This window comes from Osmerus mordax, chromosome 6, assembly GCF_038355195.1.
Source record: "Osmerus mordax isolate fOsmMor3 chromosome 6, fOsmMor3.pri, whole genome shotgun sequence".
NCBI lineage: Eukaryota > Metazoa > Chordata > Actinopteri > Osmeriformes > Osmeridae > Osmerus > Osmerus mordax.
In genome coordinates this window covers 5,296,996-5,312,061 of record NC_090055.1, presented here as the reverse complement: position 1 = coordinate 5,312,061, position 15,066 = coordinate 5,296,996, and the positions used below count along the sequence as shown (strand labels likewise).

The following is a 15,066-nucleotide window of genomic DNA, read 5'->3' as shown; positions in this document are numbered from 1 at the left end:
TTTATTAAGTTTAGCTTGTTACTCATGTATTTTTTAAAAGCAGCCGGATTTAAACAGGATTGCTAAGCACAAACTCAGCTTTTACCTGTTACAATTAGATAGATAGCCTTTTGTGCCTTGTATTTCGGACAACGTGAGTGGAGAATAACAGAAACACTTATATGCTGAAAGACATTGCATTGCAATGCATTCTGGGTCAGAGTGACTCGTATCTGGTTTGCCGTCAAAGAGACAGTGTGGTGTGTTAGTAGTAAGTGTGCTACCACCTGAGCCCAAGTCGGGACCTGCATCAGTCATCCTCTAGAGTTCATTTCCCTCCTCAAACACGATCAGCTGTCTGGCGACATAAACAAAAAAGGTTAAAGGTCTCTTGGTGTTGACTGAGGACAATGTAACTGCTCATACTCAGCCTGGAAAGGGTCAGATCAAGTGCAGTGTCTGACATGTGTTGAGTTGACAGCTTGTATTCTCAAATATGAAGTGTGTGAACACAGTTGTTGTGAGGCGTGAGGAACTACAGAATGTCTCTGTGGTTAACCCATTGTGGCTGACCTGTTACAGACTTGTTTAAAGAGTGGTTTCTTGGGTGTGGGGGTGTCTGTGAATTCCAGCACAAGGTAGGATAGAGTATGAATATTTGGTATCTTGGTTAAAAAGTAAGTGATAGCTCCTCGTTTCTTTAGGGATGGCTATAAGGATGTCACATACGAAAACAAGGGAGACCTGCGATGTAAAAAGAGTCCATAGGAAGAAGACAGGTGAAGAGACGAGAGTGAGACCGTTGAAACCGGGGAGAGCGCTGGAGATAGACAGAGGGGTCGAGAGAGGGAGCAGGTCAAGTGGAGAGTTAAAGAAAGAGTGACGCGGAGAAGCGAGGAAAGGAGAACGAAGAGAGACGGAGTAAAAGAAAAAGGGCCGTGGCCCGGTTCTTTCTGAGCGACCGAGCATTCCTGCCGATGGTACCAGCCAGACCTTGGCTAATCCACTCCAGCAGTCGTAGCGGCTCAGCAAGCCTCTTCTACTCCTCCTGGTGCCTCGATCCTTCTGCATCAGGATGTCAGGCCTGTCTAAAGAATTGTCAGTCTGTTTCTGCCATCTGTGAAAAGAGAAGGGGGGGGGGGGGTGAAGGGAGGCAGAGAGGAGGTGGTCAGGCAGGGAGGCTGGGGACAAATGAGGACACACAAACACCTACGAGGCCCAGGGGAGGGAAATAGGAGGCGGTGAATGCGAAATGATATCAGTTGGTCGCAATATTTATAATGACATGATGAGATTCATGCCAATTTAAGTCTAACCATATCAATAAAATCTCTTCAAAAAATCTCACAATCAGAATGGCATCAAAGGTGACAAGATGCGTTGATGGACAAAGCCAATGGAATGGGAAGGAAAATCTGACAGAGACCACCTGAAAACTGCATGTGACACAACCCTTCCACGAGTCACCCTTGTCTGACCTCGCCTTCTCTTCCTCACTCTCTCTCCCTTCCCTCTCCAACTCTCTCCTCACTCTCACTCTCCCTGCCCATCCCACTGCCTCCTCACTCTCCCTCCCCATCCCACTGCCTCCTCACTCTCCCTCCCCATCCCACTGCCTCCTCACTCTCCCTCCCCATCCCACTGCCTCCTCACTCTCCCTCCCCATCCCACTGCCTCCTCACTCTCCCTCCCCATCCCACTGCCTCCTCACTCTCCCTCCCCATCCCACTGCCTCCTCACTCTCCCTCCCCATCCCACTGCCTCCTCACTCTCCCTCCCCATCCCACTGCCTCCTCACTCTCCCTCCCCATCCCACTGCCTCCTCACTCTCCCTCCCCATCCCACTGCCTCCTCACTCTCCCTCCCCATCCCACTGCCTCCTCACTCTCCCTCCCCATCCCACTGCCTCCTCACTCTCCCTCCCCATCCCACTGCCTCCTCACTCTCCCTCCCCATCCCACTGCCTCCTCACTCTCCCTCCCCATCCCACTGCCTCCTCACTCTGCCTCCCCATCCCACTGCCTCCTCACTCTCTCTCCTCTCACTATGCCACTGTCTCCTTCATCTCTTTCCCTTTCCCACTCTCTCTCCCCTCCCTATCCCACTCTCTCCTTCCTCTCTTTCCCTTTCCCACTCTCTCTCCCCTCCCTATCCCACTCTCTCCTTCCTCTCTCTCCCCAGATGCGAGGTGTGCCGTCCCCCCCTCCTACCGCTCCCACGCCCAGTCCTTCCACCACGCTCCCTCCTACGATCGTCCTGGCTGGAACCCCCGTCTCTGTGTGATTTCCGGAAATCAGCTCTACATGTTGGACCAGGAGGAGGTACTTCCAGCACAGCATCACTCACACTGCTTGATAAAACAAGACCGACCTCACACAGAAGATACTGTTTTCTTAGGACACATACTATTGTATGACTGTTGACCTGATGCCTGTTATACACTGTTGACACATTGTTGGACATTGGACATGGGTTAACACTAGTATCTGGTGTTGCAGACAGGATAATGCCACAATATCACAATGCCACTTGCTCACTCAACAATGGACCCAGTGATACAGTGTCTTTAAATTACATTTCATCTAGTTTAGACCAGGAGGGGGTACTATTCCTCTGTGTCTCTTAACATAGGAAACTCACAGGCCGAGAATATAGATGTATACCACTACCCACTCTTACCAGCAGAATATTAAGGCCATTATGACAGGGTACATTAAGACAACTAATAGCGTATTACAGCATACTAATTATATTGCTATTCAATTTCATTTCATTTGCAACATATTACTTGTAAAAGGATGTGAGTGAGAAGGACTGTCTATCTGTTCTGCATTAGGAGAGTGTATAGCTGCCAACAGTATCTTTCATTCTTGTCACTCAAAAGGATAAAGGACCTTGTGGTCCTGATAAGAGCCTGTTCTGCTCTGGAGGGATGAGAAAGAGAGCCCAGGTCAATTAATCAAAGGCCTATCCCTGTCTAATTGTGCCAATAAGGGAGCAGCTGTAAATGGATCGGAGGCAGGCTTGATGCGCTGATAGCCATCACCTTGGAGAGGATGAGAGGCGTTAAATATTCATGCCTGTCACTCACCTCATGTGGCGCACACAAGCAAGCGGACCTCTCTCTCTCCCCCCTTTGCTCTCCCTCTCTCTGGCTTGCTGTCTCAGTTTTTTCTCTCTCTTATACACATTAAATCTATTTTAGTCCAATATGAATGCTTTAGCTGCATCCAAAAAGCAATCTCTTGTCACTGTAGCACAGATAAAGGGAAACGGCACAGCCCCACTCTTTCTCCTGCATCCTCCCAACCCTTATGGTCTCCCTCCCATACTATTTCCCAGTTCACCTCTGTTTTCTCTCTCTCTCTCTCTCTCTCTCTCTCTCTCTCTCTCTCTCTCTCTCTCTCTCTCTCTCTCTCTCTCTCTCTCTCTCTCTCTATATATATATATATATATATCTTCACCCTTCAGAAGCCACTCTGTCCATAGTAGCTCTCTCTCTCTTGCCCTCTCTCCTTTTTTTCCCCACTTTCTTTCCCACCGTCTCACTCTTTCCCGCTCTCTCCCCATCCTTCCTCCTCACCTCCATCTCCCTCCCTCCTTCTCACTGGGGTGACTGGCAGGAGCATTTGGCCGTCCCTCAGGCCTGCTGTCTCATCGCTCTCCTCGTCCCCTTTCCCATTCAGATGCCACTCGGTGTTCGTTTTGTGAATAGTACCGGTCACATTTCCAAGGTCCTGAGGGGTATAGCTTCACTGTGAGCTCAGGTGCTCTGCCAAGGAATGCAAATCCTCTGTAAAAATGTTCTGGAAGGGTCCATGAGAAAATATGTAGGGCTCTTCTTCCTATTGAGATTGTGTTTAATACTACCTTGTTCACTTTGTACCAGGCCAAACTTATAAAACATAGAATCAGAATCAGTTTGCACAGACAAGGAATTTGCTTTGGCAGGAAGGTGCATACATTAAACATATAGGAATCTACAATTTAAATATGAGGACTAACTATACTAAGGGTACATAACTAGCAATACTAAGTGGAATTAGAATTAAAATAAACTATACAATAAAATAGATATAGAAAGATGATAAATCTAATATAATTTCCATCTATAATATTCTGACATAATAAGTGTAGAACCCTACGATATCTTTCCACGCTATATCTATAATATCTCTAATAAAATAAAAACCTTGGGAGGAGCAATTCAATGCGGGGTCCATTCCGAGACTGAATACACTTATGCAGTAAGAATAGAGATAAATGTAAACATGTACCTGAAGTGACTGGATGATAAAATGCAGATACACTTTCTCCAATCAGATTGCCTTTCCACCTCAGCACCTGTGGGGGGAGTGAGAGGGCCAACAGTCATGGTTGCCCCTAGCCCCTCCCCCATTTCTTCCCACTAACATGAGGTGACAGAGCTCTGCATTGGGTGCACCAATGCCACGCACCAGTGCCCTGTCCCCAGTCATTTGCCTATGCAGGCACAGTTCCCCAACTGTGCCAGCGTAATGCATGCATTACAGGGCTTTGGGCTGTGTCAGCCTGGCATAGCACTCGTGTCGCACAAGCTTACTTGCATCCACATTAGCAAGCTACAGTCATTCAGAGCTACATTAGCAAACTACAGCAATTCAAAAGAAGAATTTGTCTTGGTATGAGAAGCCATAGCATTGCATTCCATGCTACCATCTTAGTGGTGGCTGCATCCACTATATGAGTGTATCAGTCTTGACAAATTAAGCCAAAGTGCATTGGTGGATAGCCTACTGTTGTCACATAGCATGACATGGCTCATGAGTAGCTCCTTCCTCTTTTTTTCCCCACATGCCTAACCCTTGGGAGCCTATTTGGAAACGGGAGTGTGTGTTGGGTAATTGTGTTAGACACACAGAGGTGGAGAGGGAGTTAGGGATGAGAGACACATTCTTTGATATCCAAAGATGGCTAAATGCTGGCTAAGAAAGTCCCTTGGTAAGAAAGAGCTGTTTAACTTGCTAGTTGCTGCATTGTTGACATTTGAATAACCATTACACTCAACTCAAACCAATTCCAAAAGGTCAATCGGCGCATATTAGGGCTTATAAACTGTCTGTAATCACAGCAATTTGATGAATTTGCTTACCATCTGGATAGTGTATGTAGCCTAGCTGGTCTTGAATAGCAACACCAGGGCCAGTCCTATAAGCGACATAGGCAGCCGCCTAGGGCGGCATGAAGAGGGGGGCGGCATTTTCCGAAGTGCATTCATTAATTAACCCTCCCGCACTACCAACAAAGGGCGTCAACCGCGCCACGTCATATGTCCGTGTTGGGGCTGGGGGGGCGGCACCCCCGGGGGGTGGGGGGGGGCGGCACCCCGATTTGCGCTCCCGTGGGGGGGGGGGGGAGCGGGGTGCTCGTGATAAATCTTGCCTAGGGCGCCAAATGTGGTAGGACCGGTACTGAGCAACACGTTAGATATCCTACATAGAATCTAAAATATGTGCCACTTGTCATCTTCAGAAGAGCACAAATATCAGATGTTGATAATCTTCAAAGGACTATCACTGTGGGCTGTTCCGGAAGATCGAATTCATTGAAGCACCTGAAGAGGAGGAATGGAAGATTTTCATACAGATATGGTGTATGGAATATCACACATACTGTTGGGACAAGCTCTCAAGTCCTCCATGCTTTTAACAAAGGAGCTTTGAATTTACTGTAACCAATGTTAGTTTTAGGTACTCGAATACTTGAACAAGAAATAGTAACAAAATACTCTATGTTACCTTGCGATGCTTTAAGAAAAAGGGAACTGTCAACCAATGGTTAGGTGGTCAGTAAATACAGTTTTAACTGTTTCGTTTGAAACTGCTTGCTGTAGCCAGTGCCTGAGGTCAGGTGTGATAACGCCTGCCAGTGATAGGACGTTATTGAAGGACTGAAGGACAGACAGTGCTGTTGGCCAGCCTTGGCAGCTGTCATGTTAGCCACAGATACAAGGCTGGTGTTTGTGTGTGTGTATGTGTGTGTTTGTGTGTGTGTGTGAGAGAGAGAGAGTGAGTGTTCGTGACAGGGGCAGAGGTAGGGACCCAGCCGGTGTTTGATCACTGCCCCGTTAAGGGGTAATGGATTACACACCTGCCGCTTCACCACCCCTCTCCAGCACATACACACACACATACACACATACACACACACCACCAACATATTCTCCCACCCCTCACAGCTGGGCCTGTGGAGGCAGCAGTGACATATGGGCCAGCCAGCCTGCAGCATCACTCAGCTCTCTGTGCCAGGCTAAAACCCCCTTTCCCTCAGATCTATGGCTTCCTTTCTCCCCCTTCCTCTCCCGGACCCTTCCCACCATTCGCTCCCCCCTCTGTGCTGCAGAACAATCATCTGTCTCGTGCAGTCACACCCATTGTTGCTTCTATGCCCTTTCTAATAGATCATTCAAATAGAATGTCTGTCTGTTGATGGTAGGAATTCAGTTGAACTTATTTACGGTAATTCAATTTACCTTATCTCCAAATTACTTTTAACAGCATTCATGGAAGGCTAAGTCCATCCAAATATTCAATTAACTGCTCAGAAGAATTAAATTGCTTGTAATGTCAGCAAACACGAATGCCAAGTCTAACAAACATAACAATCATTGGTGAAAAGGTACAGTATGTGCGTTGTATATTTATTTATATGAAAGCTGCATTACATACATGCAAGACTAGCAACATGGAAACCAGTTACTGCACTTTCCCCTGCTCCTAGAAGAGTCCAGTTATATGCCCCATTTGTCTTTGTCTGCCAGCCTCCAAGCCCTTGGTGCCCACTTATGCCAGCGTGGGTGCCAAGGCCCTGTCATGTCTCCAGCTGCAGCCCCCACTGTCCTTACTATGCCCCCCAACCAATCATGTGTGGCCACAAACTGCTAGAAATAGCACCCAGGTGTCCCCCTGACTCCTCATGACCAGGAGGTATGTGACGAGGAGTGTTTAGAAGAGAGGGAATCTGGGTTTTCTTCATGCGTCATTCTCACTGTGATGAATTACCCTTGTTGGAAGAACAGGAGGGGGGAGGAGGTTGTTGGGCTAAACTACGTTCAAGTGGATGTCATCGGGGGAAATTACCATGTTTAGCCCACTGTGATAGGCTGGTATTGAGGTTGAGAAGCGTATTCAAGAATTTGTTGAAGAAACCGCTCAATCTAAGAAAGGTTTGAGGCTGTCTACTTAGGTTTAGTTTTTAAATATACCTACCGTAACTCTTTTAACTGTTCTTATAGGTCAAAAACAAAATGCTTACCCATAGAACACTCTTTGAAACCAGTGGCAGATACATCCTGTCTCAGGGGAACAAAATACCTGCTTGTTGTCCAGAACACATGTTATGTAACCCTCCCACAACTGTTCAGTGGCTGGGGAATGCAGCCCTCGCTGTACAATAACAGTTAGGTATTTATAACACGGCTGAAAACACCATTACTCTTGGATAAATGTGTCCCTACTTTTTTGAATGATGGCAAACATGATCTATGCATGTAGTTACAGTCACCTCAAGTGTGCAAACCTTAAAAATAATGTTTATTTATTTATTTTATAATAATTTTATATTTAGAATACACATAGAGCAAATCAATTATAATTGTTCTAATGTGATTTTTGGATGTTATTTAAATCAATTGAATTTACTTTGCTTGTGTTAGCTAGTCATATACAGTATGTTTGTGTGCCAATCCCAACATATCTACTAGACCTATTGGGGCACTCTACATAAAAGGATCTGGATATGGCCAGTTAACATGAAGTAGGGAGTCAGGTGGCTGAGAGGTTAGGGAGTCGGGCTAGTAATCTGAAGGTTACCGGTTCGATTCCCGGCTCTGCCGAATGACGTTGTGTCCTTGGGCAAGTCACTTCACCCTACTTGCCTCGGGGAGAATGTCCCTGTACTGACTGTAAGCCGCTCTGGATAAGAGCGTCTGCTAAATGACTAAATGTAAATGTAAATGTAAGTAAGTTGAATTATACTCACAGGCGTAAAAATGCAATGTGACACATTGTTAACACAGAGCTCACAGAATATCATAAAAAAAACATAACTAGCAAAGCGAAACTACTCAGTGCATAATTGTTCAAATAAAGGGGCAGGCGAGTCAATAAAGAAACATACTCTTTAATGCTTGAAGTGGACTCATAAAACATAGATTGTTTTTATATATTTTTCATTGAGGAACTCACATCCTAATTTTTTGCAAGTAGCAATATGTCTGTTCTCTGCAAGCCATGCATCACACACAGTTTCAGTGCTAGGGAGCACTAAGTGGATAAAGGAAGTGCAATCAAATACACTCCCTTGATTGATGGTGTGCATATCAGCGATTACTTTTTATATAAGAGATAAACACAAACAAGATGGATCCTGTCATTATTCCGTAAAATCTCTTTGGCTGGCTGGGGTAATAGGGCCTCGCTATCTGCATTGTACTCTACCGCTAAGTATTCAACCGCTTTGTGTAGGGCATATGAAAAATTGTTCTTACTACTAAGTAAGAAAATATTCAACTTTATTGTGTAAAGCTGGTAGCTCTCCGTTGCTGTTTGTCTAAATTCCCTACCATGGTTGTCAGATCTCCACACACCACATGCACACATACACACACACACACATTGTCCCACTCGTATGTCCACTGAGTGCTCATTACAGGGATCCTTTGAGTGCCACTCTGGACCTTATGGGACATAAGGGTCTGAATGACCCATCAGTGTCCTTCCAAGCTATTGGCTCGGCCACAAGCCCCTCAGGCCCAGAATCCTGCAGTCTTTTATTTTCTCCCGACGTCCAACATTGCTCTCTATGTTACATTATTTATTTGTGTTTTGATATTGCGCTCTGCATGTACAGTTTACTGCATTTAAAGTAGTATCTCTGTAGTCTTTCGTTTTTGAAATTGAGGTAATTTGTGTTTTGACAGATAACATAGGGCTCAAGTTAACCTTTTGTACAGACCTAGTTCATTTGTCATTTGGTATCACCTTCTCTGTCTCTCTGTGTGAATCCACACACTGCCAGTGGCCTTTACAGTAGATGGATCTCCTTTTTCCTTATTCAGATTTACTTTCGGACTCAAATCAATGGGCTACCCATACATCAACATTCTCTACCTGTACTTTACACTTTACATATGGAAAAAGACGAATGTTTCCGCAAATTACTTAACAAACGTAAGGCACAAGAGCACTGCGCAGTATGTGTACATTTACATTTCCCTCTTGGAATCTTAGTAATGGAGAGACCGAACGCAGGCAGAGTGTTTTCAGCATCAGTTGTAAACCCATCAGAGTTAGAGCTGCTTTGCTATAATCTACTGTAAGGATGTATAGAATTGCATCTGCAATCCCATGTTGGCTAGACAGACCATCATTTTTACTCACTAGTCGATACGATCCCTTTGATGTGGAATCACCAAGAGAATATTTCAGTGATAGCATTTATACATTGTGTGCCAAAATTGCTTTCCTGAGATATTTTGCACTCTACCCACGTATATAGCAGTCATTTCAGCCCAAAAAGACTGGTCCATCTCATATGTTCTGCGCGCCTTGACCTGGCCTCTCTCTCTTTGCAGGTTCACCCTTTGTTGATGCGTGAAAGGCGTTCTGAGACGCACAGGAACAAGCTGCTGCGGAGGACAGTCAGCGTTCCTGTTGAAGGGAGGCATCATCCTGAGATGGGTGAGTGGCCCAGGAGGGCCAATGTTTAGTTTTGTCGGATTCTGTTTCTATGCCTGACCTTGCTCTGACTCAGTACCTCTGACTCTGCCTTTGTATCTTTGACTGTCTGTCTCTGAAGCGCTGTGTCGGGCTGTGACTCTGTGTTTCTGACTCTGTCTCTAACTTTGACTCTGTGTGTCTGACTCTGTCTCTAACTTTGACTCTGTGTGTCTGACTCTGTCTCTAACTTTGACTCTTTGTATCTGACTGGTGACTGGTGACTGAACGTGCCTCTGTATGTCTGCACGTGCCTCTTTCTCCACCCTCTGGATCTCTGCCTGGATAAAGTAGAGACTCGCTGTTTTCTCTGGCTCTGCTTCACTGATTTTGTTAGTTTTTCTGTACTTTCCTGATTCTGCCACCACAGCTCTTCTTCACTCCCCCCCTCCCCTCCCCCCTCCCCCTCCCCTCCCCCCCTCCCCCTCCCCTTCCATCTATGTTTGCGTTTCTCATTTCTCATCACTACCTCTGTACTCCTTTACTGCAGTCTCTGTCTTCATCCAAAGAACACTAATCATTTAATATTATTATATTATAACCAGACACACAACATCAGTCTGACCTCATATTCGGGTTATATTCGGGCTAAGACGTCATATTCAGCATTATCCCAACTGACCATGGTGTTTTTTTATGTTAATGTTTTATCTTTGTTCTCATCAAGCCTCTCCCACAACCTGATATCACACAATGATGATTGTACCCAAGTGTGATTACAAAGGTTATTAAGAGTTTAACAGGAGCAGTTGGTTTGCTCCAAACTTGCACTGACTCCTTAAGGACGTCAGTATGATGTCTCTAAAAAGAAAGAACGGTGAAAATATATAACTGAGATGTTCCTGATAAGGAACACCAAACATGAGATCAGGCTAAAACTCATCTGAATGGACATGGAATCACACTGCATTGACTTTATGCCGAAGGAGAATTTGCTGAGACAGCACTAGGCCTACCGCCTCCTCCCATGACCTCAAAATTGTACTGACTCTTCAACAGTGATCCGACTCACACTGTAAACATGGCCACATATGCTCCCGAGCCTGCTGAACTGACACCATTGAGGACCATCTGCACACAGAGTCAATGCACCCTGAGGAGTCGTCCATACAGAATGGGATCGATGCCCCCCAGCAAGCCAGTAATTAGCTGATTAACTGAGACTTAGAATGCTGTCATAACGCTGCTGTTATGGATTGAGTCTCTACAGAACTTGACGCAGAGACACGTTGACCCATTTTTGGAAAGGCTGCGACCTATAACTTATTAACAATAGTGATACGGGAATATAGTTTCTCTTTTAATTTGGTATAGGTCAAGAGGGAATGCAGCGTGCTGTGGTAAGTGGCAATCTTTTAGTAAATAACAATTTGTAAATTTCCCAAAAAGATCAAAGATTCATAAAATACAATGAAACCCAAACTGTGGCAAGTGGGACTCATCAGTTTCCACGTAAGGAGTCCCAAACCATTATCATAACACCTTTACCAGTCAGATGTCATGGTCCATTCTAGGGAGTACACAAGTCCAACTACTCCCATTTTATGAAAGGAGATTAAATTAATGACAGGCTGCTAAACTCCCTTCATTTCTGTACCAATCACTTTATTTGTATTTATACAGTACTTCCACTCAATTCATTATTACAGTGAATTTGCTCAAGTCGTTCACATTATTTAGATGATTAAAGATACTTGACAACAATTCCAACTGGGCCCAGAGGTATTGACACTTTTTGATAAAAACATTTGGTTCCAGATACATGATTAGCCCAACATATGATGCCTCCGTTGCCTTTTAGGATCCTGTTGTTGCTGTTGTTATGAAACATCAAGCCACGCTCGTGCAATCATTCCTATTCTCTGTCCACTTTGTTGCACCTTGAAAATATATAGACTGTTTCAAGTAAAGCAATCAACATGCAATCATGCATTCACCATGGTGGCTTCTTGCAGTGTGGCAAAAGAAAATTACGCAAATCGCTTCTAATTAGCCATTTGGAACTGTGAAAGGCTAACATCATATTTACTGTAATAACTTAAATCTTATGATGAGGAACTGGAGATAGAATACTTCAGTTCAGGGTCGGACTGGCCATCGGGAGAGTCAGGAGATGTCCCGAACGGCCGGTCAAACGGCTGCAGCATAATGCAAAAAAATTAAAAATAAAATAATAATACACGGTCGTGGGCCGGTCTGCGTTTCAAAGTCCCTGGCCGTTTTTTCTGTCCCACTCCAGACCTGCTTCAGGTCTTGAATTGTGCACTGGAGGCGAGGGGCAGATATGATTGCATTTAATGGCAGTGCATTTGTCACCAGAAATATACATTTGAACATAACAGGTTTTTCTCCCATCGGGATACAGTATATTCCCTCTGAGTAAAGCTTGTTGTTTGTGTGAGTGGGTAGTGATTAAATAGATGTTTACACGGTTGCTTTGAGCTACTCAGAGTGCAGAGCAATGGAGTCTGACCTAGGAATTTAGGATGTTTACTGACCTACCTTTAAAAGCCCCCATTGTTTACTCCATTATATATTTAGAACGTCTAGAGGCAGGGAATTGCAGAATGTTACAGAAGGGGATGCATTATGTAATATGATGAGAGCAACACTCATTTTAGAGAATGATTCATGTTACTGAACCTAAAGTAACAGTAGTGTCACAGGAACAAATCCTCTTTCTGATCCTATGGGCATAGTGTATACTTTGGACTGCTGAAATGATTGAGTGATTACAAATAGGGGAGGCCAAGATTAATATAAATGATCTCCCTCTTTCTACCTCTCTATTTACAGTTTACTGTACATATACATGTACATAAATATGCATAATGAATTTGGTGTTTAATTTAGAAATATTTTTTGATTGGCTGCCCGCTGTGAAAAGGCTGTAGTATAATACAGTAAGTTTTAGAACTACCGACTGAAATCAGATTACTGTTTATCTGGATGACATTGGCTTTCAGAAGTGAAATCATTCAGTAATTGAGGTTAGATATTAAAAAATAAATACTCAGTATTTATTTTTTACTAGTATTTATTTTAGTACTAGTATTTTTGTACTGCAAAAACGGTTGTGTTGTCTATGAATAATGGATTTAACACAGTCCCATTTACCTTTTATTATACTGTTTGTCAACTACATACAGTATCTGAGGAATGCAATCAAAAACTGATAAGAACTGTCTGGTGTTAGATTTAAAAAGCAATATTGCTAATTTTGCTCACGCACAACCTCACAATAGGTCACCTGAATAGTTTGTACTTGATTGGATTAGTGCAGTTGCCAAATGCAATGTCACTGTAGTAAACCAAACTATGTGTTGCATATTTATTTCAACATAAAACCTCATATTAGCAAATGGCTAGGGGAAACAAAGTTGCAAAAGCATCATCAGTAATCAAGCACAAGGTAGCGTGCAAGTCTTAGTGGTTAGCAGTATAAAATCTGTATCAGTCCATTTTCAGATTTGTCATATGAAGTTTCAATTTCATCGCTATGTACTCCCAACAGTCAGAGTAGGACTGCTGTGTCAGTATTAGTAATGCTAGTATTAGAAAGAGTATTAAAATGTGTATGTCAGGTTACAGTCCAGGATGACAGGATACCTAAGATGGTGTCATCGAAGGAGCCGCAAATCCCTCTGAAAGCTGCTTCTTGTCTTTGGAGAGATTTGCTGAGTCATCTGCCTGTCTTGGTGTTGGAGCTAGGAATGAATACAGATGGTGTGCTACTGTAGCTAAGCTTCATTCGGGATGTGACGGACACAAACTATTGAAAAATTGCTTGGAGGGGAACAGAGAGTTCATAGAAGTGTGAGCCAACTATATAATCAATACTCTTTTTATGGTAATGAGTTACCATACATTCTTGTTGAGATAATGCCCAGAAATTGAGCAAAGTATAGCTTACATTTACATTTAGTCATTTAGCAGACGCTCTTATCCAGAGCGACTTACAGTAAGTACAGGGACATTCCCCCCGAAGCAACTAGGGTGAAGTGCCTTGCCCAAGGACACAGCTTACTTGATATGGACATTTAAAGTTGTTACTAAAACTCAAGGGGAGGAAGCAGGGGCGTCGCCAGGAATTTCGGGCCCCATGGCAAAAATTCAAAGTGAACCTGGGTAGCTAGATAGCTTATATGGACATTACGTAAACCAACAGGTTAATACCACTCACAGATTGGCTACCCACCTTTCTTGGTAAAAAACTGGGTTACTGATTGAAACCCTCTCTTTTGTCTATCCTCTCTTTCTTTTTTGTCTGATCTTTTCCGAAACCCTGATTTGTGTTTACGGCCCGACATTCTAGCGACTAGCGCATCTACTGACTGCAACTAAACACCGTCACCGATAAGTGCGCTAAGGCAGGATCAAACCATTTCATGCAGATACAGGGGGATGGTCGGTCAATATGGATGTTTACTTTTTGGTCAATAGGGATATTTAACCTTTATTGCCAAACACATGTAAAAACAAAGAGATCATTCATTGTATTATTATATTTTAAATGTATTATATACTCGATGATGGTTTATATAATATAATTTTATATTACTTTTTGCCTATTTTTTGGGGCCTCTGTCAGTCAGGGGCCCTTAGAATCGTCCTAACGTTTCCCCCCTATACGGCGCCCCTGGGAGTAAGGTTTCAATGGGTAAATTACTATATTGTCACAGTATAATCATATTAGTGCAGTCAACCCATGCTTGCCATGCCCGTGCTCATGATGCAGTCGGTGATTAAGATGGCGATTTGTGTACTTCCCCCCCTTCTTCATACAGTGAAGAGATTCGCTGATTGACAACTGGTTCAGGCGGCGTATTGGTGAAGAGGGGTGTTCTGCAGCAGAGTTTTTGTAAATGGTGCCTGTATACATGAGAAACCCGGGTACCCTTTTAGGCCTGTTTAGTTTTCTTAAACAGCTCATCCAAACAACGTCACACTGCATGTCCTTGGGTCCTAAGCAATAAAATCAAACAATGGCTGGTTCTTGAGATGATCAAGCCACACACACACAGATTCCTGGAATTACAGTGAAAGGTAACTGCACTGTGTCCAGACGTGTCCTCCCTCAAAAGGTAACATAAAGATCATGCCTCAATTGCCTTTCCTCATTTGAAAAGTATAACTCCTTACATGTTCTAGAGTAAGGACAAAACCTGAACCAATAAGAATGCTCTGCATTACGTAAAAGCCAACAATACCATAGGGATTTCTGGAGTGTGGAATGCCAATTCAAGCATGTTTGGTGAAATGCACATATGAGTAAAATACCCTGTAGGCTTACTGTGACATAACCATATGCTGTTTAGCAGGAATAACGCTT

The 15,066-nt window shown here is 43.8% G+C and overlaps 1 protein-coding gene across 1 annotated transcript in view; it reads left to right on the top strand.

Moving 5' to 3' along the window:
• The first annotated feature begins 2,246 nt into the window (after positions 1-2,246).
• syngap1b (synaptic Ras GTPase activating protein 1b) overlaps positions 2,247-15,066 on the top strand; it is a 48,547-nt gene continuing 35,727 nt past the window's right edge. The window contains exons 1-2 of the mRNA XM_067238954.1: positions 2,247-2,300; positions 9,593-9,698. Of these exons, the coding sequence (XP_067095055.1) occupies positions 2,283-2,300; positions 9,593-9,698 (124 nt within the window). The 5' untranslated portion in view covers positions 2,247-2,282. The remainder of the gene's footprint in view (positions 2,301-9,592; positions 9,699-15,066) is intronic.